At 54.5% G+C, this 22,152-nt stretch overlaps 7 protein-coding genes across 7 annotated transcripts; 3 read left to right on the top strand and 4 right to left on the bottom strand.

Moving 5' to 3' along the window:
* Positions 1-636: 636 nt before the first annotated feature.
* On the top strand, positions 637-3,521 carry N657DRAFT_573736 (exocyst complex subunit Sec15-like protein; the record flags this gene model as incomplete). Its single annotated transcript, XM_062788987.1, has 10 exons — positions 637-687; positions 758-1,774; positions 1,833-1,955; positions 2,007-2,108; positions 2,164-2,273; positions 2,334-2,469; positions 2,526-2,818; positions 2,878-3,034; positions 3,095-3,348; positions 3,446-3,521. The coding sequence occupies 10 exons, from the start codon at positions 637-639 to the stop codon at positions 3,519-3,521; spliced, it is 2,319 nt and encodes a 772-aa protein (XP_062647026.1).
* Positions 3,522-4,227: 706 nt separating this feature from the next.
* N657DRAFT_573891 (CCAAT-binding transcription factor subunit AAB-1-like protein) lies at positions 4,228-5,171 on the bottom strand (the record flags this gene model as incomplete). Its single annotated transcript, XM_062788997.1, has 2 exons — positions 4,228-5,007; positions 5,070-5,171. 2 exons carry the CDS (start codon positions 5,169-5,171, stop codon positions 4,228-4,230), a joined length of 882 nt encoding a protein of 293 aa, XP_062647025.1.
* Positions 5,172-7,329: 2,158 nt separating this feature from the next.
* Positions 7,330-11,783, top strand: N657DRAFT_574502 (Nucleotidylyl transferase; the record flags this gene model as incomplete). Its single annotated transcript, XM_062789031.1, has 9 exons — positions 7,330-7,563; positions 7,777-8,104; positions 8,697-8,761; positions 8,821-8,892; positions 8,984-9,042; positions 9,069-9,511; positions 9,576-9,771; positions 10,649-11,009; positions 11,172-11,783. The coding sequence occupies 9 exons, from the start codon at positions 7,330-7,332 to the stop codon at positions 11,781-11,783; spliced, it is 2,370 nt and encodes a 789-aa protein (XP_062647024.1).
* A 498-nt stretch (positions 11,784-12,281) lies between these two features.
* Positions 12,282-16,156, bottom strand: N657DRAFT_646000 (uncharacterized protein). The gene is made up of 7 exons (XM_062793046.1): positions 15,819-16,156; positions 15,572-15,753; positions 15,171-15,512; positions 14,991-15,117; positions 13,148-14,933; positions 12,908-13,092; positions 12,282-12,778 (listed from the first exon to the last, which is right to left on the bottom strand). Exons 1-7 carry the CDS (start codon positions 15,876-15,878, stop codon positions 12,461-12,463), a joined length of 3,000 nt encoding a protein of 999 aa, XP_062647023.1. The 5' UTR covers positions 15,879-16,156; the 3' UTR covers positions 12,282-12,460.
* Positions 16,157-16,890: 734 nt separating this feature from the next.
* Positions 16,891-19,412, top strand: N657DRAFT_645999 (Creatinase/aminopeptidase). The gene is made up of 4 exons (XM_062793045.1): positions 16,891-17,223; positions 17,284-18,367; positions 18,420-18,681; positions 18,740-19,412. Exons 1-4 carry the CDS (start codon positions 17,148-17,150, stop codon positions 19,163-19,165), a joined length of 1,848 nt encoding a protein of 615 aa, XP_062647022.1. The 5' UTR covers positions 16,891-17,147; the 3' UTR covers positions 19,166-19,412.
* Positions 19,413-19,705: 293 nt separating this feature from the next.
* On the bottom strand, positions 19,706-20,644 carry N657DRAFT_453524 (uncharacterized protein). The gene has a single exon (XM_062787459.1). It carries the CDS (start codon positions 20,313-20,315, stop codon positions 19,821-19,823), a length of 495 nt encoding a protein of 164 aa, XP_062647021.1. The 5' UTR covers positions 20,316-20,644; the 3' UTR covers positions 19,706-19,820.
* Positions 20,548-21,805, bottom strand: N657DRAFT_664296 (uncharacterized protein). The gene is made up of 4 exons (XM_062795230.1): positions 21,512-21,805; positions 21,181-21,457; positions 20,897-21,039; positions 20,548-20,845 (listed from the first exon to the last, which is right to left on the bottom strand). Exons 1-3 carry the CDS (start codon positions 21,572-21,574, stop codon positions 20,900-20,902), a joined length of 480 nt encoding a protein of 159 aa, XP_062647020.1. The 5' UTR covers positions 21,575-21,805; the 3' UTR covers positions 20,548-20,845; positions 20,897-20,899.
* Positions 21,806-22,152: the final 347 nt, after the last annotated feature.

Here is a 22,152-nt window from a genome sequence, read left to right as displayed (position 1 = left end):
AAAAGACAATAGTTCCAGAGCCGCATCCAGGCAAGCGCCGTGCAAGAGACCAGCCAATGTGTGTACTTAAATCACTAGTCGACTCAAGCATGTTGACTGTAGAACTTAGGTGCCTTTATCAGGTTCTCTTTGATTTTCAGTGATGTTCGTTGTTTGATTTTTCAACCTGGTGGAGAAGTTGAAGCCCCTGGACGGTGTGGGCGAGACTGGCAAGGGCATATTATTTTGAAATCCAGTGTAAATATAGGTAGTTATTTGGGTTTCGAATGAAGTATGCGATACACTTACAGATATCAAATTCTTTTGCACCACAAACTGTTCCAACTCCCCAATCCTCATTTGAGCTGTTTGGCTTGCAAAGTCACGAAAAGGGGTAAAGCGCCAAGCCTTTTTTGAATCAACCTGAAGAGCAAACAATGACCAGGGAACGTGACGCACAGACCGCCGGGGCGCACTGAGCTGTCAAGCATCAACAGGCTGGCACGGAACTAAAAGGTACGTATCTACTATCTAGCTTTGCGACTGGGGAAGCTGACGACGACACGCACTTATAAACCACCCCTCCAGGTCATCCACCTTCAGGCATCATCTACTGGGAGCAAGCAGCAAATGAGGCCCTGAGGCCCGCGGTTCAAAATGCCGAGGAAAGCCCAAACGTGGGACGACTATGACTCGGCTGTGACCCAGGTCTGTTGCTTCGCGATGGTGCGTTCCTGGCTCATTTCCTACCCATTGCTAACCATGGCTGCCTTCCCAGATCATCCTTGCGCCGTCTGACTCGGAATTCGTCGACCAATTGATTCCCGTGCTGAAAGATGCCACGACTAGCAGCCGCATCGGGTCGCTCGTCCAGAGCCTATCCCAGTATGCCGAGGAATGCGAGGCCGACATCGAGCGCATCGGGCTGACCAAGCACGAGGAATTCTTGGGCTCCGTCAACCAACTGCAGAAAGTGCGCGAGGGGACCGTGGCCCTGACCGCCGAAATTTTGGACCTCAACCAATCGATCCAGGCGAGCACTGAGAAGCTCGCCGAGCAGAAGCAGGCCCTGGTCACCACTCGCGGCGTGCGCCAGAACATCACCGAAGTGTCCAATGCCCTCGAGGAGTCACTCAAGATCCTGCACGCCGTCAACCATGCCCACGACCTAATTCGCAAAAAGAAGTACTACGCCGCCCTCAAGTCCCTCGAAGACCTGCAGAACGAGTACCTGGTCCCCATCATCCAAAACAAGTATGCGACCCAATACAAGCTTGCCGATATGATTCAGAGGTCCATCCCTGCATCGCAAAAGCAAATATCCGATTTCGTCATGTCCGACCTCAACACCTGGCTGTTCCGCATCCGCGAATCGTCGCAGTTTCTAGGCGAGGTGGCCTTCTTTCACACCCAGGAGCGAAGGGCGAGGCAGAAGGAGCGGATGGAGGGGAATGAGCTTCTGGGTCGCTTCAAGCTGAACTCTGCCATCGAGCTGGTCTTTGATGAGGATAACGAGTTCGATGTTCTCTACAACGATGAGCTCCAAGTCGACTTCACGCCCTTGCATGAAGCGTTGCATATCCACGATGCGCTTGGGCAGGTCGACAGGTTCCGCGCCGAATATGCGGCCACGCGACGGCAGCAGAAGGACCTAACATTGCCTAGTTCCGAAAGCCTACTATTCTCTAATGACGACGACGAGTCGCTCAAAGGACTGTTGGAAAGTGTTGCCGGCTTCGCCATCATTGAAAAGGCCACTATGCAGCGCGCTCCATTGGTTCGTTCGTCACTTGATGTAAGTATTCATCGAGCGTGCTGCCAAAGTGACTCGCTGACAGGAGCAGGTTGACGAGCTCTGGGACTCGATGTGTCAGGCAATCGTCCGCATCAGCTCTCGCTCATTGGAAGGCGTGGGCAACCCGGAACTGCTACTCAAGGTCAAGGATGACCTTGCCCTGTTCATCCAAACAATGGAGGTGAGTCTGCTCATGATGCAGCACAGTGGCTACTTCTGACAGCGCGCTCAGGGCTGGGGCTATTCTGCCTCCATTGTGGACAACTTTCAGCTTGTGCTATTCGACAAGTATGCCGAGTTGCTGCAGCGCCGCTTCGGTGAAGACTTCCAAGAGGTCAGTGGACCAATTCGAGTGGCTCGAGCTGGCTATTTGCTGACAGGCGCATAAGATCGTATCGACGGACGATTACATGCCAATGAACATTAAGAACCGCGAAGAGTATGACCTAGTATTGAGCAGCGCCTGGTTTGTTGATGAGAAGTCCCCGGAGGAGGTTACGTATGTACCCTTGATGACTTGAGACGGTGCTGCACTATCACAGTGGCTAATTGTACATAGGTTTCCCACCGTCTTCCCGTTCTCCAAGATGTATCCTATGTGTTGCAGAGAGATCAGTCGGTTCGCGAAGGAGTTTCTGGACTTTACACGGGAGAACTTCGACCATCCCAACACTGTTGACGAGACGCTCAAAAAGGTATGTAGACCCGTTTTTCGAGCGCGGAAGTGTTGCTCACCGAACACGCTGCTCAGACATTAGACGAGCTCCTTACGGATATTGTCTGCCAGTCCCTTGTTGAACGATTGAATTCGCAATACCTGGGCCAGATTGTACAGATCCTGACCAACCTAGAACATTTTGAGGTTGCCTGCCAAGAACTCGAGAAAACGTTGATCAAAGCTCGATCATCCACATCGGCGGGCGGCCCGGTGACTCTCAGGGCAACAGAGATGTTCAGGAGCCACAAGAAGACGGCCGAGAAACGCATCTTTGAGCTCGTCAATTCCAAGATTGACGACCTAGTGGATACGTCTGACTATGACTGGTGAGCCTGGCCTGCTTTTTGTACTCTCTCAAGTTCACCACGTACTGAGTCTTCAACAGGACCGCGACATCCAGACCCACCCAACCCAGCAGCTACATGGTCACTTTAACTCGCTTCCTAGAGAACATCATGGGCTCCACCCTCTTGGGCCTTCCCCGCGAGATCAAAGAGCTCATCTACTTTGACGCTCTTAGCCACGCGGCCAACAAGATCCTCGTGAGTCAACCTTTCCTATCACCGTTCCTGCAGCGAATCACGACTTAACAACAGCCCTAGGCCCTGCCTCTGTCCCCCGACGTGAAGAGGATCAACCTCAACGGCGTGGCCGCCATGGCGCTCGACGTGCAGCACCTGACCGACTTTGTCAGCAAGCTCGACAACGCCTTCATGCTGGAGCAGAACCTGGACGAGCTGCAGCAGACGGTGGCGCTGATGCAGTGCGAGAACCACGAGGAATTCTACGACATTTCGATCCGCAACAAGAAGTACGGTCGCGTCGACGCCATGAACGGGCCTATCTTGCTCGAAAAGTATGTCTTTGTTGCCGCTCCCCTATTTGCAAACTGCGGCATGCTGTTTCCCTACACCTCGTGTGAAATGGCAGAGGAATGCTAACTGTATTTCAAGGCTCACCCAAACGGTCGAGAACCCAATCCGGACAGCGCAGTTCGCTAACTTCGGGTCGCGCTTTGGTTTGAGGTGATGATGACCTTGCCGTTTATTCTCGACATGACGATACGATACCGCAGCTCCGGAATTGATGTGAATGAATGAGGAAAGTCATAATCTGGTCGTGAGAAAAACTAATCCGACGCGCCCCTGCCGCCTGCCTGCCTTCCTTCTTTCAAAGCTTTCAATTACCGACAACAGAAGGTTAAGAGTAGTCCTAATTCCCCAGTCACAAAAGAGGTCGCCGAACCCATACACCCCCTATGGAAAATATCAAATTCGTCTCTGCACCGGAGCCAGATTCGCAATTTGGGTGACACGGGAATCAACCGCTGCCCCATCCGCCGCTCCGCTTTGCAGACGCCACCTCAAACCTCGGGCTCACCGTGGAAGAGTTGGAAGGATAGTTCCGCAAGGCAAGGGTCCAGGATCCTATCCAGCTTCTTTTCAACGGCCGGCGAATCTTGCTTTAATTTCGGCACTTGTTCTGCACCCGCTTCGCTCTTAACAGCCGGCTGCACAGGCTTGAAAGGATTGCCGCCCGCCATCAACGCGTCTTTTACCTCCGCCCACGCGTGGTCTATGTACGCCGCATGCTGTATACCTGCTTCACTCGTCATGGCGGATTCGATAGGTTTTGGAGGACCAAGATGCGACATCGACTCCAGCACTTCCGCCGCCGCGTGTTCCGCAGCCTCCTCGCTCTCCGCTCCCGCCTCCTAGGCGCTCTACTGGTCCAGTTAGCTTGATATTTCCAACGTGGCTTGCGGAATGGCAAAGGAAGGGACAATGGAACCAAAGCAAGCAGCATCTCGGTTCTCTGAACATACCTGCTGGGGAGGCATCGTCCCGTACCCGTACATGTCGTCGACATTGTACATCTGGGCTTGAGGTTGGCCATACGCGGGGGCGCCCGGCTGTACTTGGCCGGGGTACATCGTCTGTGGCTGGCGATAGTCGGCTTCGGGGCCCATGTTGTGGCCGCCAAGGGTGTAATCGGGTGCGGCCATCGGGTGTTGGCCGGCGTGGTTAGGGGCGCCAACGCCCGGGATCTGGGGCTGCGGGGCAGGGGGTTGGGCGGCGGTAGCCTGGTTGGTTGTCCGCTTGGCGTGGGACGACGCTTCCTCGCGGGGGACAATGTCGATGAGGAAATCGAACATGTCTGACTTGGCGAGCGCCGAGGCGATGTCGGACCGCTGAAGGGTGCGCCGCTTGTTCTCCTCGGCGTGTATCCAGGCGCGCATGGTTAGCTCGGTGATGAAGATGTCGCAACCCTTGGCGAAGAGGATCGGGGCCTCGGCTGAAATCATCTTGACTTCCGGATCAGCCTTCATGACCTTCTTTATCCGCGCCAGCGGTAATTGATGCATCTTGTAGTCGTGCGTGTCGCTCTCAAGGTGTTGGATCGTGTGCTGCCAATAGGCTGTAAGAACATCCTTGTAATGGCCGGTCAGACCCTGATGCACGTTGGCCCATGTCCCTGTGTAGAGCTCGGATGGCGCGAAGCCTTGAGAGGAGATCTGGGACGATGGTGATGTCAGTAACTATGCGCATAATCGGGATGAGGCGCAACACAACGTACCGCTGCGCTGGCACCGTAATGGCCTCCCAGGCTGAGGTCGTAAACGGGCATCTGCCGGGCCTGCTGGCCGTGCTGCGCCGAGGACGGGTTTTGCGGGTCCATGGTCGCGTCGGTCCGGATACTGGGTGCTGCAAGGCGTGCGTCCTGGCGCTCTCTAAAATGCGCAGGCAGCCAAGTCGATTCGTGGAGTTGTACCAAAGATCGTTCCGATGTCGCTCGATTTTGTTTCGTTTTCTCCGCTTTTTTGCTTCACGGGACTCCGAAGCTGTACGCTGACTTCACCTCATGTTATGTTAGCCCATACATTTGTTTACTTTGCGACTGGCGCGGCGTGCCCGTCTACGGTCGCAACCACGTCCCCTGACTGTTCGGTTGATTGGGCGGAATGATTGGGTGAGCGCGTCTGGGAAGGGGAGCGAATGGGTGGAGTTCAATAGGTTGCTTCAACGACACCCGTCGTCCGGCCGAAACGACGCGAGCCACTCAGCTCTCGTTGCAAGCGGTATTAGATGATTGGTGAGATTTGTCTGAATGGGCGGATTGGTTGAAGACCTGGAATCAGGTGATGGCGCAGCGGCTGCCAGTGATGATAACAAAGACGAGATTCGCGAAACGTACCTCCCGGGGGCTCTCACGACGTCGGATTTGGATGGCGAAACCTCAAGTTCTCGAGAGATCGGGGAAGCGGTGATTTGTGCAAGGTCAGTCAGCTCTGGGAAGTTGGGCATCAGCGTGGGCGGACAACAGACTATGGCGCAGGTTCTAGCTCCGAACAGAATGCGGGCGGGGATTGGCTGCCTTTGCTGCCCAACCCGGGTGAAGTGCCAAGTTGCGCATCATCATTTACCCGTCACCGGGACGCACGAGCCACCTAAGCCCATGCAACCCAAGGATACTTTTACAACATGGGCAACGGTCACCACCATACACCGAAAAAGCCAAGGTCATAGGCACCATCTCGTTTCTTGAGAAGGAGAATAATCCTCACTTCAAGTCGCGCGTTTTCAGATATCTTAGTATTTCTTAGTATTAGCCAGCGGCATGGTTGGGAAAACGTCCGCCGGCAGCGCAATCGACGTAACCTGCAAGATGACTCTGATCATCCCAACCTTGAAGAAACACGCGGCCGGAAACGGATCCTTACACCTGACGACCTACATACGATGGAGAAGCTGATCTGGATATACGGCTTCGATGCCCGAGTTCTTTCCTGGCAATCACTAGCCTACGAGGCAGGCGTTGCAACTGACGTTTGCTGGCGAACGATTCAACGGGCACTTGGCACGCTCGGTTACCGTAAATGTGTAGCGTGCCGGAAGGGATGGGTCTCGTAAGCCACTGTCAAAAAGCGTCTCAAGGCTGCAACTATAGCCCTTCGGGAACGCCTAACTCCTCAGCATTGGCACGATATCCGGTAGTCCGACGAGGTACATTTTTCTCTTAGACCTGAGGGCCAGGCTATGATTATTCAGAAGCCTGGTGAGCGGCACTGCCCAGATTGCATTCAAGAAGCTCGGGAGCCGGAACCAAAGCATCGTAAACGACTTCACGCCTGTGCAGCGATCGGGTGGGATTTCAAGTCAGAACTCTACTTCTACGAGGTCCCAGGGAATATAAACGGGAAGATATCTATGCGAGTATATCGGGACGAGATCCTTAAAGAAGGTTGTTGCTTCCTGGCTTGCGCGTGGAGATCAGTTTGTTCTAGAGGAAGACGGCGACTCTGGACATGGTACGGGCAAGAAGAACATCGTCCGAGATTGGAAGCAACACCACGTTTAAGATACTTCTTCAACACGGCTGGATCCCCAAACCTCTCTCTGATTGAGAATGCGTGGAACGCCGTCAAGCAGTATATAGCCAAGTTCCCGACGTGGACTAAAGAGGAGCTTCAGAGCCTGGCGATCGAAGCGTGGAATTCGCTATTCCAAGAGTCGATCAACGGCTGGATTGACTCAATGGTACAACGGATGCAGGATGTGGTTGAGGGAGAGGGTAAAATGACGGGCTATTGAGGAACTTATCTTCGTAGGTAAAAATGCTAAGCAATTGAGGTACCTAGTATGTGTTGGTTTTTATGAGTGCGGCTTTTTTTGTCACCCAGCAGGGCTGGCTTGGCACCTGCTTCAAACAGCCCCACCTGAACCTTGGCGTCTGGATGGATTTTTTTGCGTCGCTGAGCTCGTTACCAAGCACTTTCATGAAGATTTGCAAGTCTTCCAGCTCCTCACCCGGGACTGTCGCCATTAATCCCGTCAGTATGGCAACCAAGTTTGGCTTGCCAGACGAGGAGATCGACCGGCTCCTATCGGAAGCTGAGGCTCGGCTTTCTGGCAATGGCAGCTCAAACACCGTAGCTGCTGTGCCCGCCGCGAAGGCACCTGCAGTCATCGCCGCGCCTGCTGTGGCAACCGCTGGGGAACAGACCGCTGTTCCGGCCAAGAAGTCTGAGAAGCTGTCGGTTCGCGTTCCCCAGCTCGCCCAGAAGAAGAAGGTATGCGCATGCTTTCTTAGCATTACCCCCTCCCATGTTCTCTGATGAAAGCAAACCCCAATCTATATGACGCCGGCAACATCCCGTCATGGGACTCGAGCCGGCACCACAATGATTTCCTTTAGTTCATAGTTACTCTGACTGAACACTTTCTTTGGCTCTTTGGATCGCCTTATTCTCATTGCATGGCCCATGGTGCTGACGAAAAGACAGGGCCCCAAGGATGCTTTAGAGGACTGGTTCAATCTCCCGCGGACTAATCTCACGCCCGAATTGAAGCGGGACCTTCAAGCGTTGAGGATGCGCGACGTGGCTGCCATGGGCAAGCAATTCTTCAAGAAAGATTCGCGCAAGGCCTTCATACCTGAATACAGCCAAGTCGGAACCATCATCGCCGGCGCCACAGATGGCATGAGCGGCCGCCTGACACGCAAGGAGAGGAAACGAACGATTGTCGAAGAAATTCTGGCACACGATAACGTCAGCAAGCTCAAGAGCAAGTACCTGGATATCCAGGAGAAGAATAAGAGCGGGAAGAAAGGTTTTTACAAGAAGTTGGTGGCTGGTCGAAGGAAGCGCAACGGTTGAAGCATTTTGATGGAGATGGATTTTGACCTTAAATTGGGCAGGGCTGGCCGTGGATGGACACTGGCGCCAGTTTGCCCTCGCACAAGCGGCCGGACCACGAGTTGAAGGCTCAGCTGCCTTCAAGCCTCATTGGTGCTGGCGGCGCGACCTCCAGGCCGCACTGAGGCCGTTTCAGGGCCTGGGGAGGGTGCTAGCAGACTCGGACTTGTTCTCAGCACGTCTTGAGCCGCAGATAGGCGAGCCGTTGGGCGCGTGCGAAACTGGAGGAAGCAGAGGATATTCCTGGCATCGGAGTGGTGTCATCCAATCTACATCCTGCCACAAAGGCACTGTCAACTAGACCATTTCAAACCAATGCAAACAAAGTCTCCTCTGATTCTGTGACCGGTGTCCTACGATATTGGGGGTGATGGTGATCCTGCTGACTTTGTTGACGTTCCCGTCTTGACTGATGCTGCTATCGATAAGAACCCTGGCCAGTTTCGCGCCAAAAACTCGGCTGAACCATGAAAGAGCGCGATGCACTCGACATTCACACCACTAAGGTCACGCAAAGATGAATCCGGCGCGGTTAATACGGCCATTACAGCCGCTCATCCAGGGGAAAATGGTATGATTTATGCTAGACCATCGTAAACGGAAGCTGTTTCTGACTTGCTTAACTGGTAGCCCCCCGCAGCCCCTCGCTCGGCCGCGGCCGGTATCCCACGAGCCTCGACACAGCTTCGCACCTATGCTTCGGTGTGAGTGAGCCATGAGCCATGTCTAACTACCCCCGGGGTCTCTAACCGAGTTATGGCAGAGAAGCACCTAGGGCCGAGAAGGACTCGAGGTCAGCCAGCCCGACTTCCATCCGTCGAACCATCAGCGCCAGCCCCCTGAAACCAACGCGTGACAAACTGACACCTTGAGCGCAGCGCCAAACCGGCCACCGCCGAGTCTACGAAACCCGACCCCCCGCGCGTGTCTCGCATGCCCCGCGCTCTCGAGGCGCTGTACCTAAAACCGCTCCGGCGCGAGGCCGAGTACGGCGTGCCCTCGTGCAATCTACAGCTCCGCTCCTACTCGATACGCAACCTCGAGTTCTTCTGCGACTTTGCCCTGCGCGCGGCCTATTACCTGGGCCTCCCCGCGTTTGGCCCCGTGCCCTTGCCGCGCATGGTCGAGCGGTGGACGGTGCCCAAGTCGACCTTCATCTTCAAAAAGAGCCAGGAGAACTTTGAGCGCATCACGATGCGCCGGCTGATCCAGATCCGCGACGGGCACCCGGAGACGGTCCAATTGTGGCTGGCATTTTTGCAGAAGCACGCGTACTATGGAATTGGTATGAAGGCGAATGTTTGGGAGTTTAGCAAGCTGGGTATGCGGTTTTCTTACTTTTCAGTGTGCTTGCGCAAAGATCATGGCTAATCCTCCATGAACAGATGTCGGAAAGGAGATGGAGGAAAATTTGGAACAGACGGAGAAGCTGCTGAAGGACAAGTGGGAGCACTTGGGCTACATGGATCTGCGGCCCGAGCACCAGAAGCCCAAACCCAGAGGTCCTCGCGAGCAGCTGCCTGCCGCGGCAGACCTGGAGGAGTACCTGGCCTCGGAGAGAAGGAGGCTTTTTGGCGGTCGGTAGAAGAGAAGCCGTGTGGTTTTTGAATGTATCAATATCTGACGGGGCCGCATGCCGGTGCCAGACTCATCGGTGTTGTACAAGTACATGTACGAATACACGTGACGATTTGGTGTGTTGCAGATGCCCTCGAGTTCAATAACCCATTTTGAGCAAACTTACTTCCTGTAACCAACCATATCAAGGTGATTCCTCACAAGTGAGACGCCGGCACATACGTTCTGGCCTTGGCGTCGCTGGCTTGTCATAGTTGGGGAACGGAGGTTTTTGGTTTCGGTCGCGGCCATCTCTTTTTTTGCCAGACCCACTCCATCAACTTACTTCAATCTCACAACAAACCTTGGTCAGTCAAATAAATTTCAACAAAAGTTGATTCACACATGCAGCATAGACCGTTCATGAAGGCTTGCATACATAATCGACGTTTCTGTACGAAATCCCAATGTTTCGGTGCTGCAGGGCCGGGCGCAATGCCCGGCTGCTCGTTTCGAGCAATGCACGTGGCACTCCTCTTCGCAGATCAGCATCAACAGCGGCATTGGCAGACGACTCGTCAGCGGCATCCGAGTCAGCAATTGATACAATAGGGAAGAAGGTTGTGACAAAAACGATAACAAAAAGCACAACCACCACCATCACCACAACGGTAACGGAAGCTCCTGAGGAACCAGAAACAGATACGGCATGGCCCACCCGGTCCTCGAGACCATACTCTCCTTCCTCACTGTACCCCGAGATCAGGAGGGTCAAGACTGATGCCCTCCCAACGGCGATGCCACATTTGCATTCTGTGACGAGTCCAACTGCTGCCTCTCCAACCCCAAGCCAAGCGGGATATGGGAGTAACAGTGAAGACGAGACTCCAGCGAAGAAGAGTGCACCATTATCCAACGGCAATTCCAAAGTCATATTCTCGGGCATTCAGCCTACCGGCATACCGACCCTAGGCAACTACCTCGGTGCCCTGCGCGAGTGGAAACGCCTCGAGGACAGTGCCGAACCCGACACTCAACTGTTCTTCTGCATCGTTGACCTGCACGCCATCACGGTCCCGCGTCCCAGAGAGCAGCTGCTTGAGGACAGGCGTCAGATGCTGGCCAGCCTGCTCGCCATTGGGCTCACGCCGACGCGGTCCAACATCTTCTTTCAATCGGCGGTGCCTCATCACGCGGAGCTGCAGTGGATTCTGAGCTGCACCGCTTCGACGGGTTACCTGTCGCGCATGACCCAGTGGAAGGTAAGAACATGAGCTGAGAGACCGAAGGCTGCAATATCTCAGAGACTGATAGCCGTCTTTCCATTTTAGAGCAAGATGAAACTGGGCGACGATGCATCCCTGGACAACCCAACGGCGAGGAAGTCACTCAAGCATGGCCTCTTCTCGTATCCGATTCTCCAGGCGGCAGACATTCTTGTCTACCGTGCCACGCACGTCCCTGTGGGCGAGGACCAGCGCCAGCACATCGAGTTTGCCCGAGAGTGCGTCACCAACTTTAACCACACCTACAAGACGGACTACCTGGTGGCGCCCCAAACCCTGCTCTCTCCCTCCAAGCGCATCATGTCTCTCACCAACCCGACTCAGAAGATGTCCAAATCCGACCCTTCACCCAAGTCGCGCATCCTGATCACCGACTCGCCCGAGGACATCAAGAAAAAGATTCGGCTTGCCGTGACCGACCTGAACGAACTGGTCACCTACGAGCCGGCGGAGAGGCCAGGCGTAACCAATCTCATTGAGATCCTGGCCAGCTTTGATCCCCAGGGCCGTACCGCGGCACAGCTGGGCGAGCAAATGAAAGGCCACAAGGTCGCCGAGCTGAAGCAGGTGGTCGCGCAGGTTCTCTGCGATGAGCTGGCCGAATTCCGGGACCGCTATCAACATTTCATGGCCCATAAGGAAGAGCTCCAGGAGGCCGCTAGCCAAGGTAGTTGGGTGGCGAGAGAGCGGGCAAAGAACAGCATGAGCGACATTAGAAGAATCATTGGATTGAATCGGAAAATGTATTAGATATGCGAGTCGAGAAGTTCGCCATGTTCCTGTTGCTACGCCAAATATGTACAATAATAGCTGTACATGAGTGTGTAACTTGTATTTACAGAACATGTGAGCTGGAGAATCTATTCTCAAGTTCCGGTCTTTTTACCCCCTAAACGCCTTCCTGGTACAAGTGGTTGCGAGACTTTGACAACACAGTCAAGACCAAGGCAACGGTGACACCAAGAACCCCTTGTCTTCCTCCTGTCGTGCGTTAATAAGACCATCCAATACCATTCGCAACGACAACCCGTTCACAACCGGCTACTGCGTCCAGATTTACAATGGGATTCAGAACTTATATACAAATACTAGGCTTTAGCACACGCTAGCTTGACCCTTTTTGTATTGTACCTATCTGTACTCAACATTATCACGGCACAGTCCCCCACTCGAGGGCCAGGTTAGTCCGGTTCCTGCTCTCACGTCTACTGACCGCTTCCACTTCCAATCAAGTCTTCCCAACGGGCCAGCTTTGCTTTGACTAAGAGGCATATGCATAATTTAACCCACGGCAAGCCATCCAAAATTCCCTCACCATTTGGTTCGTCGCCCGCGCACCTCTCAACCTGTTTTTTATGAACACATCATCAGCAACTCAGAGTTTACTTTATACACCACAGAAAAATCTCAGAACAGAACGCAACAACTTACCCAACAACCCTTTTCACAAACCCAACCCTCTCCTCCACCCCAACCCTTTCCGCCCCGGGAAATGGCAACGCCGCACCAGCATCACCGCCAACCGGAGACGCCAGCAGCGAACTCTGCAACCAAGCCTGCGCCTCGGGCCGCGTCGTCACCAGCTTCTTGAGCGGCTCGCACAGCTTGTCAAGCTCGCTGCGCGCGGCGTGGCCGCCGATGTTGCGGACGAGCGAGGCGGCGAGGAGCGGGCCGAGGTGGTTCATGGCGGACGAGACGGTTTGTTGTAAGGCCGGGTTGGGGGGTTTCAGGGTGATGAAATTTGCCTGTTCAAAAATAAGGTTGGTTAGTTAGAATTGGTTGTTTGTTTGAGGAGGAAGTGAGCAGGTGAAGGTGAGGGAGTGGGTGTGAGGGGGGGAAGTAGGGGGGGAAAGGCAGGAAAAGGGGGAACTTGCCCAGAACTCTGCTGCGGCGCCCTTGGGCAAGGGTTCGGTCCCGTCGAGGACCTTGATGGAGAAGAGGAAGAAGAACTCGACGAGTGGGGCGTGGTGCGGCTGAAAGAGGACGTCGGGGTACTTGGACATGAGCTTGTCGACGAAGGTGATGCCATTGAGGGAGATTTCGGTGTCGGCTTCGGGTTCTAGACGGACGTTAATCAAGGATCCTCAGGGGGCAACAACGAGGAAAAAACAGACCTGGTAACGTTTGGAGGATGGAAATCACCCATGGCAAAAGCCTCGTAAGTTGCGCCGGCACGTAGACCTTGGGTCCCCGGTACAGACTCCCGACGAACGAGCACGCCGTGCTCAGCAGGGTTCCAACCCGCGGTGTCTCGAACTGCTGCTGGACGAAGTAGTCTGTGACCACCTCCGGCGGAAAGACGAACGGCCCGGGTTGGGTCTCGGAGAAGCCTGCGCGGAAGATGTTGCAGATGATTTCTACTACCTCGCCGCTGGTGTTGAATACCCTCTGGACTTCTACCAAAACCCGCATGATGTTCTCTTGCAAGCCGACGAGCCGGCTGTTTGCGCTTTGCGACTGCGGTTCGCTGTCTATGTCGACCAGGTACTCTTTGACGTCCTGCATGCCTTTAGCCATGCTGCTGAGACATCTCATGGATCTCAGAGCAATTTGTAGTGCAATCTCTTCCGTCGGGGGTATAGACTGTGGGTTGGGCGGGTCGAGGCCTCTTAGGAAATCCGGATTTTGGAGGTTCAGAAGGCTGGGTTCTGCTTTGAGCTGCACAGCGAGCTCAAAATCTCTCTTGAGAATGGTGTAAAGCTCCTCGAACATGCCCAGTGTCTGGGTCTCGTCTTGGATGGCTTGGATGATGGAGGCAATTGACAGGACGATCCTCTCCTCAGCCAGCGAGTCGAGCACCTGGCTGCTGCGGATGGTCTGGTAGTGCCTGATAAAGGCGCCGGCTTCACCAGTAAGGATGGAGCGGCATGAGGAGCACAGGGTAGAAATGGACCTTGCCGACGGACCCCCTAGAACAGAATCGCCGACGGCAGCGAAGAGCAAATTGAGAGCATTGGGAAGGTACTGAGCATTCCGCTCAAAATATTCGCAGTACCGTTCAATCAGGGCCAAGCCTGTCTGGCGGAGGCGAAGAGGGATCGGGCCTTGGGCCTGGCCTAGGAGATCAAAGAAGGGAGAAGCAAAGATCTTGCTTAGCTCGTGATCATAAGTGGCCTCGTCCGAGATGCAGTCGGATAGGGCACCCAGGCAGAAGGCCGAGGCTTCGAGCTCAGCCCAGGACTGGGCAGCAAGGGCTTGGAGGAACAAGCCGGCAAAGAAAGAGACGAGGCTCGTACCCTCGAGGGTAAAAACGGATTGGAGCATGTCTGTGACATCCTTTCTCGCATCGCCGAATGCGACGCGCTCGGTCGAGTCCCATTCTGCGAATATCTCGGCCGGGGGCCACTGGATCTTGCACCAGCACTTCATGACCACGGCCTTGAGGTGCTGCTCGGCATACGGCCTCCAGTCTCGTGCAGCCTCCTCGTCCGAGTATGTGGTGTCGATCATGGTCTCGATAAAAGTGGACCAGAATTCGAGAGCCGGGACGAAAATGGTGTCGTCGCCGACAAGATAGCCGTCGGCGGCCAATAGGCCGCTCAGGCGCACAAGAAAGCCCTGGGAGCGGCTGTCAGTGCTGTGCATGAGATCCTGCACCTTGGCGTCTCCGTAGGCCAGCATCAGCAGGCCAAAGGAGATGCCCTCCTCATGATGGTTGCCGTGGATAATGCGCTGGTAGCGCTCAGCAGCCCAGGGGCTTTCGAAAAGGGCAGCAAGAGTGTCGTAGTGCTCGTCGGTGAAAAAGGAAGAGTAGTTGCCAAGGGCGTCAGTGAAGAGCTCGGCGGTGGGCTGGAAGAGGTCTTCATCTGCGAAACAATTGATGGCAGCGCCAACCAGCTGTCTCAGTGGAGCAACAAGCTCGGGGTTGGGGGATGCTCGCTGGGCATACAGAATCCAGACCTGGCCAGTTAGCTTGCCTCCTTTTGACAAGTTGACTGCACTGGGGGTGATGCATACTTGAAAGCAGCTGAGCGCCTCTCCTTGAATCTTCAACTCGGGACTATCTGGCGGCGGGGAGAAGCCGCGGGCGAGCAGGCAAACCACATCGGAGCCGTTCTTGACCAGCCGGCCGTGTACCTGGACACTAATTCGGTCAGATGCTTTGGAGGATTTAGCTCATGGAAGTAAGATGCTCACAATTTGGGTGCGGTCATGTCGGTCTTGCCAACCTCTTCGACCAACGAGGCCGCGAACCATGTTGCCAACCTCAGCTTCTGGCGATCCAGCTTGGTGACGAGGATGTCTGTTCCGAGGGCATCGTCCAGGCTATCAATCGGAGCGCCGTGGCCTAGATCCAGGCAGTAAATGAAGTGGCGGATGCAATTCGGCCACAGATGGGAAAAGTGCATGAAGTAGGTGACCAGCGCAGTACACAGCTTCTTGATGACAAAGTTGGCTGCGCCGTCGGCAAGGGACTGAATGACCCATCCGATGAGGTTCTCGAGGAGGCCCTTGGCATCGTCCTCGCCCAGGCCGGCGCTGTCAACTAGTCAGCTGCAGTGCCTCGGCTGTTTCCTTGTAGATCATATCATGCATACGTATCCCTGTTGAGCTTGATAATGAGCGTCAGGGCAGCATAGAACCTAATATTATCCTCTCGGTGAGAGATTAGACTCTGGGCGAGCTGCCATCCTTCGGGCGACCTCTGCAGCCGGTGCAGAACCTCCTGGATCTTGGAGATGGTCTCGGGAGGGTTTGGCTGGTAAAGAGCCCGGATTAGCTGCCAATGCTGTCAGTTTCTCTTTTTCCCCTTTCTCTCCACAACCAGCCAGCTTCTCTACTTACTGCTTCAACCTCTGCAAGGCTTGTGGGCAAGGGCAGTTGTTCCATGGCCGCGTCGGCCATTTTGTCAGTTCTTGGAGTAGAAATTGGTGTTAGACGAGGGTTCCACAAATCAACGATATATTAATGCGAGCCCGGCATCGGACAAGTTTCCAAAACACAACGTCACGTCGGACTTTGGATTTCTCTCATGGCACGAGAGCAGAGTTTGTGTGTGAGGAGTTCCGCAGCTCACTGGCGGAGTCTATTGTGTTTTCTTTTCTGGGGATAGAGGATCCGCACTCCAGGCGGGCAATTCACGATTTCACTCGGCGCTTTGCTGCGTGTGAAGAAGCCCTTCCTTTTGGAGCCATTTGTTATTGACACCTGAAGGCAGCAAGCAGGACCTCCAACGGAATTTCCTACATGAATGTTACAATATGGCGTGGCTTCTGTATCGTACCAGGTAAGTTACATTCAAACTGTAGGCATCGATATGCTTCAGGTTCTATCAGAGGCCAACATGCAGTAAATGTGGGATACTTCTAGCTACAGCAGGCTTGACACTAACAAAGTCAGCCAGCGTGTTACTGTGACATTACAGACCTAAGAAAATAAACAACAGAAGACAGAAAGCGACATTGTAATTGTACGACACATAGGTGCTTCGCTCTGACGCTCATAAGTCACAGGCAGTGGATGGCCCGCTGCAGGGACTCACAGCGGGGTGTCACTACAGTCGCATGTTCATGCAGTTATTCAAGACCCTGGGCTTCCGTAGCGCTTCTGTGGCATGCTGGGCTCCAATACATTACCTTAACATTAATACTTCGATAACTTTGTTGCCGCAACCCAAGAACAAAGAAAGCTGGAGCGTAGGTTAAGGTACATAAGGTAGTCTTAGTGTTATGGTTACTGAAGGTAAAGTAGAGCACCTTACTTTAGGTGTCGGGGAAAGAAGAACAGCCAGAGAATTAAGCCCAGGATAAGCCCCCAGCCAGCTACCTGGTAGTTGCCTGATTTGGCGGGCAGCATTGCTGTTGTGGACGCAACCTTAGTGGGGTCACACCTGTATTGCGACCTCAACCTTGAATACCCGCGCCATTGCAGGACGCACCGTCCTGTCCTGCTTTCTTACTTGCTGAGGGCCGACGCTGTTCGGTCCAACCGTCTCGAGGGTAACCCATGCGGCATATATGGCCACGGCATAGCTCGAGAGTCTCCTCCCTGCTGCGACCCTGCTCGATTCCCCTGTCCGTGTCGCGGTCTTGTCAACCATCCTCTGCCATCGCTGCATTCCGAACGACACGGAGGCTCTTGACCCAAGCCACTGGGGCACCCTTCGTCGAAGAAATGGAGACCATCAACACCACGGCCCGCCTGGCCGCTCTGCGATCGCTGATGAAGGAGAAGGGAGTCGACATCTATGGTAAGGTAACCCAATTCCTTCGTCTATGTCCCTGCCGGAAGCTAACAGAGTACCCCGCAGTCGTCCCATCCGAAGACAGCCATGCCTCCGAGTACATCGCCGCATGTGATGCCCGCCGCGCTTTCATTTCGGGCTTTACAGGCTCTGCAGGAACGGTTGTCGTCACACAGGACAAGGCCGCCCTCGCCACCGACGGACGCTACTTTAACCAGGCCAGCAAGCAGCTGGACGGAAACTGGCTGCTCCTCAAGACGGGCATGCAGGATGTGCCCACTTGGCAGGAATGGACAGCCGAGGAGTCCGCCGGCGACAAGACCGTGGGCGTCGATCCCGCCCTGATCGCAAGCTCCGTTGCCGAAAAGCTGGACGCAAGCGTCAAGAAGAGCGGCGGCGCCGGCCTCAAGGCTGTCGACGAGAACCTGATAGACCAGGTCTGGGGCGACAACAGGCCAGCCCGCTCCTCCAATCCTATAGTGCTTCTGCCCGAGAAATACTCCGGCAAGGACACTGCCACCAAGCTTGCCGACCTCCGCAGGGAGCTGGAGAAGAAGAAGGCTGCCGGTTTTGTTCTGTCGATGCTGGATGAGATCGCCTGGCTCTTCAACCTCCGCGGCAGCGACATCACTTACAACCCAGTCTTCTTCTCGTACGCCATTGTGACCCAGAATTCCGCGACGCTGTACGTGGATGACTCTAAGTTGAGCGACGAGTGCCGAAGTTATTTGGACCAGAACAAGGTTTCCGTCAAGCCGTATGATACCTTGTTCAAAGATGCCAATGCCCTGGCCAGCGTCGCCGAGTCCAAGGGCGCATCTGAGCCGCCCAAGAAGTACCTAGTCTCCAACAAGGGCTCGTGGGCGCTCAAGCTGGCCCTCGGCGGGGACAAGTTTGTCGAAGAAGTCAGAAGCCCGGTTGGCGATGCCAAGGCTGTCAAAAATGATACGGAGCTGGAGGGCATGAGGCAATGCCACATCCGGGACGGCGCAGCGCTGATCGAGTTTTTTGCTTGGTTGGAAGACCAGCTCATCGACAAGAAGGCCGTCATTGACGAGGTGGCCGCCGCCGACAAACTCGAAGAGTTCCGGAAGAAGCAGCAGGACTTCGTCGGGCTGTCTTTTGACACGATCTCGTCGACCGGGCCAAAGTGAGTTCTTTTCAAAAGTACGATGTGACTCTCATTTGCTTATGCTACCCAGCGCTGCGGTCATTCACTACAAGCCAGAAAGGGGCAACTGCGCCACCATTGACCCCAACTCTATCTTCCTGTGCGATTCGGGGGCTCAGTATCTAGATGGCACGACCGACACCACCAGGACCCTGCATTTCGGCACCCCCTCGGCCGCAGAAAAGAAGGCCTACACGCTCGTCCTGAAGGGCAATATCGCCCTCGACACAGCCGTCTTCCCAAAGGGCACGACGGGCTTTGCCGTTGACTGCCTGGCCCGGCAGTTTCTCTGGGTAAGCCATAACCAACCACTCACTCTTCGAGACCGAAGGCAACTGACCCCCTCCCAAGAAACAAGGCCTTGATTACCGCCACGGCACAGGCCACGGCGTGGGGTCGTACCTCAACGTGCACGAAGGTCCCATCGGCATCGGCACGCGCAAACAGTACGCCGACGTGGCGCTGGCCGCCGGCAACGTCCTGTCTATCGAGCCCGGCTATTACGAGGACGGTGCGTACGGCATCCGCATCGAGAACTTGGCGCTTGTGCGCGAGGTCAAAACGGAGCACTCATTTGGCGACAAGCCGTTTTTGGGGTTCGAACACGTCACCATGGTGCCGTACTGCCGGAATCTGATTGACGAGAGCTTGCTTACGCAGGACGAGAAGGACTGGTTGAATAGGAGTAATGAGGAGATTAGGAAGAGGATGGAGGGGCGGTTTGAGGAGGGTTCATTGACGAAGGCTTGGTTGGATAGGGAGACGCGGCCGTTTTGAACAGGGAATTGATTCGATAGGTACTGTGCGGGCTATTTATCATTTTCTGGCTCTTGGTCTATGTTGGGGAGTCTGGCTGTTTTGCGAGCCCTAGAAGGACATGAAGGCTGACAGCGCGAAGGAGATGGCGAAAGCGAGCTTGAAGGCTGTGTGCCGGTTCAGCATGGCCAAGATGCGCGACTTGCTGGCGCGCTCTTTGAGCTTGAAGTACGAGACGAGGTCCATCCCGTTGCGGGCGGCCACCTGGGGCCCTTGTCAGCGACCGATTGTGTTGTTTTGACTCTGAGAGGCTCAGGACGGGTTCATGAATAGCGGCTGGATAGAGATCGTGGTGTATATAGCATGACAGAGAAACAGGACTCCAAGATGGGATATTTCGACGGCAGACGAACCTGGATAATCACCATCCCTATCCCCGCCAACAGCACCAGCGTCTTGGAGAAGACGCTCACTAACAGCCCAGCGACAAACCCTGCATATTTCACACATTAACAACACAACTTTTCAACAGCAAGGAGATACTGCAGAGCCAGAGTGAAACTACCTGATAAACTGCCACCAGAGAACTGCTTAATCGTCTCAGCGTCGAGAAGCTCCTCGTTCTTTTTGGGGTTCTGCCCGCTCGCCAAAGAGCGTGTCTGAGATGTTCCTGTCGTTACAGGGACAGAGTCGAACTGCATCGGCCGTTGGTGATGGGCTGCAACCAGCCCTGTAGTGAGGCCGACGCCAAGTGGGAGGGCGGCATGTCGGAGGCGGGAGGGCAATCGCCGGGTAGTGGTCTGGGTGAGGGCGCGGGCGAGGGTGAAGGTTGCCATCCTTTCCTATGGACGTTATTTTGTGCCTTCAATTTTGACTGCGATATTGCCAATTGCCCAACAACTCGTAAGCAGCCCAATTCAGGCAAGTGTGAACGGTTTTCGGAGGGCAATTGGTGCCAGAGGATTGGCGGGAAAGCTTGTGTACTGGGCGCAGTGACGTAATCGGGCAATGTCGCTGAACAGCGCGAGAGTTTCATGTTGACAGGACGGTGTCTGCCTGACGCGCCGCCAATGACATGCTTGAGGATGAGCTCGTTGGTACGATACAATTGCAACCACAGAGCAGGCCGCAGCAATTGCGGCCAACAAGGCTTTGTGCTGCGCATTTTCATGCTCAAACTCCCGGTTGTATGAAGATCATCATATTCCAACGAAACTCAATGGACCAAGATGATGCTGAAACCTTCGTCGCTCCCCTTGTCGCCGCGAATCCCCCAGCAATAAAGGAGTCTCTCTGCCCTGATCTTAACAGGCAGCCATGTGCAAGTACCTTACCTTGACCAGAAACCAAAACCCCGAGTGTGTACTGCGGATCCAAAACATGTCATTTCAAAAAGGAAGTACCTACGATTGATGTGTTGTACCGATCCCACACCCGCCGAGGACTTGAGCGGCAACGTGATCACTCTTGGAACAAGTACTAAGCATGGAGCTTGTCCGAAGTGCCTCTCGTGAAAGCCTGTCCAGCGCAGGTAAGTTCGCTCTGCTTATGACAGTTGGTGAAGCCTGGATGACCTGAGCTTGACAAGAACCGAGGCGGCGACAACGACAACAGCGGCAAGAACAAGTGCGGCGTTGGCGGGTGTGTATATGGAAGGGCGAATGCTGTCAACGCTCTAGGTGAGGAGGCTCTGCCGAGCGGCTTCTGATATGTCAGTCATGGAGATGGTCCACGAAATAGAGAGAACCGCACCTTTTATTCGTGAACAACCGGTTTGCATTCTGCGTATTCTTCCCGCCAACACTTTGTGATGATGCTGCCAACAACTCCTGGCGACTCGGTTTCAGAAAACTTCCCCTTTGCATAATGGTCAATTATCATCCCGTCAGACAATCCTGCGTACGGACGACTCAATCATCACTTCATAGAGTGTGGACCTCGGCGAAAAGATGTCAGCCTTGACAGACATTAGCGAGCCAGGATATTCGTGACTCGCCGTCACCTCAATGAGAATGGGAAAGCCGTCGAGAAAAGACCCGGCGAAATCCGCAAGTTTCGCATCAAGGCGCCTTCGAGCAGCACGTTGAACCCGTTGACGTCTCCGTGGATAACGCCACATTGGAGGACAAAGTCAAGAGCTTCCGCAACCTTGTAAGAGCCACTGTATCTTTCTCTTCTCATCGGCGGGTGGTTATCGAGGTAGGATCGGATGTTGCCATGCGAAGCATGTTCTAGTAGGATTCCAGAGTCAAATGTTCCGTGATAGCAAAGGATGCCCTTATGGCCGCCGCGCTGAATGAACCGCTCGTATATCTGTCACTCTCTAGTCATCTCTTCGGACCACTCGCCGTCTAGGGAAGCCTTGACGACCGTGTCGGTTGAGCTATCAAGGACCATCCCCGCGATGCCATACGCGACGAGGTCCTTCATCTTAAGCCGCTCGGTTAAGTGATCCGACCTGACAAGTTGGTGTTGAAAGTGACGACAATGATGGAATTATAAGGGTGAGGCACGATCCTGTCTCCTTTTTCAGGCCTCTTTTGTTTGTTTGGCCGTTTGGTCCGAGCTTGTGAGGGCACTGCCGCCAGGAGCCAGAGCTTCGAAGTGTACATATTACCTGTGAGTGGTAAGGAGGACTCGGGGGCTCTTGGCATTGCTGCGCAGGCCCCTAAGGCTACTACTGTGTACACCTACGAAGTACGGGACCAAAATCTGGATCGGTGCAGAGCAGGGCCTGGCGCGGCAATGCCAAGAGCTCCAAGTCACCCGTGGTACGAAATGGAGAATGACGTCATAACCAAAAGCTGTCTTGGCAGGTCCGCATGTTCAGATGTTGCGGTGCTGTTGTTATTACCACACTTCCGTATCCTAAGAATTTGTGATCTACCTACCCTGTTTGTTGATCACGATACTATCAATCTCAGTAGTATTATTTCTCTGTTCCTATCAGCTGCGAACCATCCCGCTTCGCGTACTTAGGTTGACTTGGCCACGCACGTGTGTCTTGG

Source organism: Parathielavia appendiculata (genome assembly GCF_033297405.1).
Source record: "Parathielavia appendiculata strain CBS 731.68 unplaced genomic scaffold N657scaffold_7, whole genome shotgun sequence".
NCBI classification, from domain to species: Eukaryota; Fungi; Ascomycota; class Sordariomycetes; order Sordariales; family Chaetomiaceae; genus Parathielavia; species Parathielavia appendiculata.
Note: the sequence above shows the minus strand (reverse complement) of the source record. Positions and strands in the feature narration are given on the sequence as shown.